The sequence below is a fragment of the Morone saxatilis genome, unplaced genomic scaffold (assembly GCF_004916995.1).
Source record: "Morone saxatilis isolate NCDOM2014 unplaced genomic scaffold, NCSU_SB_2.0 Contig24, whole genome shotgun sequence".
Taxonomy (NCBI): domain Eukaryota; kingdom Metazoa; phylum Chordata; class Actinopteri; family Moronidae; genus Morone; species Morone saxatilis.
In genome coordinates this window covers 9,487,535-9,488,228 of record NW_023339807.1, presented here as the reverse complement: position 1 = coordinate 9,488,228, position 694 = coordinate 9,487,535, and the positions used below count along the sequence as shown (strand labels likewise).

General features: G+C 47.6%; 1 protein-coding gene across 1 annotated transcript in view; it reads left to right on the top strand.

The window, feature by feature from the left end:
* Positions 1–680, top strand: part of LOC118335336 (terminal nucleotidyltransferase 4A-like) — an 8,127-nt gene extending 7,447 nt beyond the window's left edge. The window contains exon 12 of the mRNA XM_035671574.1: positions 115–680. Within this exon, the coding sequence (XP_035527467.1) occupies positions 115–570 (456 nt within the window). The 3' untranslated portion in view covers positions 571–680. The remainder of the gene's footprint in view (positions 1–114) is intronic.
* Positions 681–694: the final 14 nt, after the last annotated feature.

Here is a 694-nt window from a genome sequence, read left to right as displayed (position 1 = left end):
TTTTTTTTAGGTGAGGTATATATTTTAGTTAAATGTCACACTTGGTGTTCCATTAATGACAGAAATTGCTCTGGGTAATATTCTCAATGCATTTTTTGTTTTGTTTTTTTATAGGTCCAGATGTCTCTCACAGAAAACCTTACCATCCCCTCCCTCTCTGATTGCCAGTTCTACCACGAGAATCCACCTTCAATCGGTCTTGTGCACCGTCACATGTCACAAGTTGCACAAGTTGCACAAGTCTCCCAGCACACTAACTCCACAAGCCCTCTGCCCAGCCCCCTACACCAGCTCCACCATCCTCAGGTAGGAGGGCAGCCAGGCCACACTTACACCATGAGATCCAACTCCCATGGCTCACTTGAGCCACACAAAGTTGGCTTCAAGCACAACCACGGTGGCGGCCTCCGAGGTCCGAACCACTGTCAAGGTAACTTCAGTCCCCAGCGGCGTTTTGTTCCCCAGGGTCATAACACAGCACCAGGTTTCAGGAACCAGCAGCAGTACAACCGTAACACCTGGCGGCGCAGAAAGAGAGACAATCTTCCTGCTCTTAACCAGAGCAGATGAAAGACTGAACCTGTATGACTCTACTTGACTGGCATTGATGTTTTGAAGGCCTCACTTGGCCCATCATGAGTCTTGGTGTTGAGAAGCTGTGAATCATACACTTTTTCTGTTTGTTTGTTTGTTT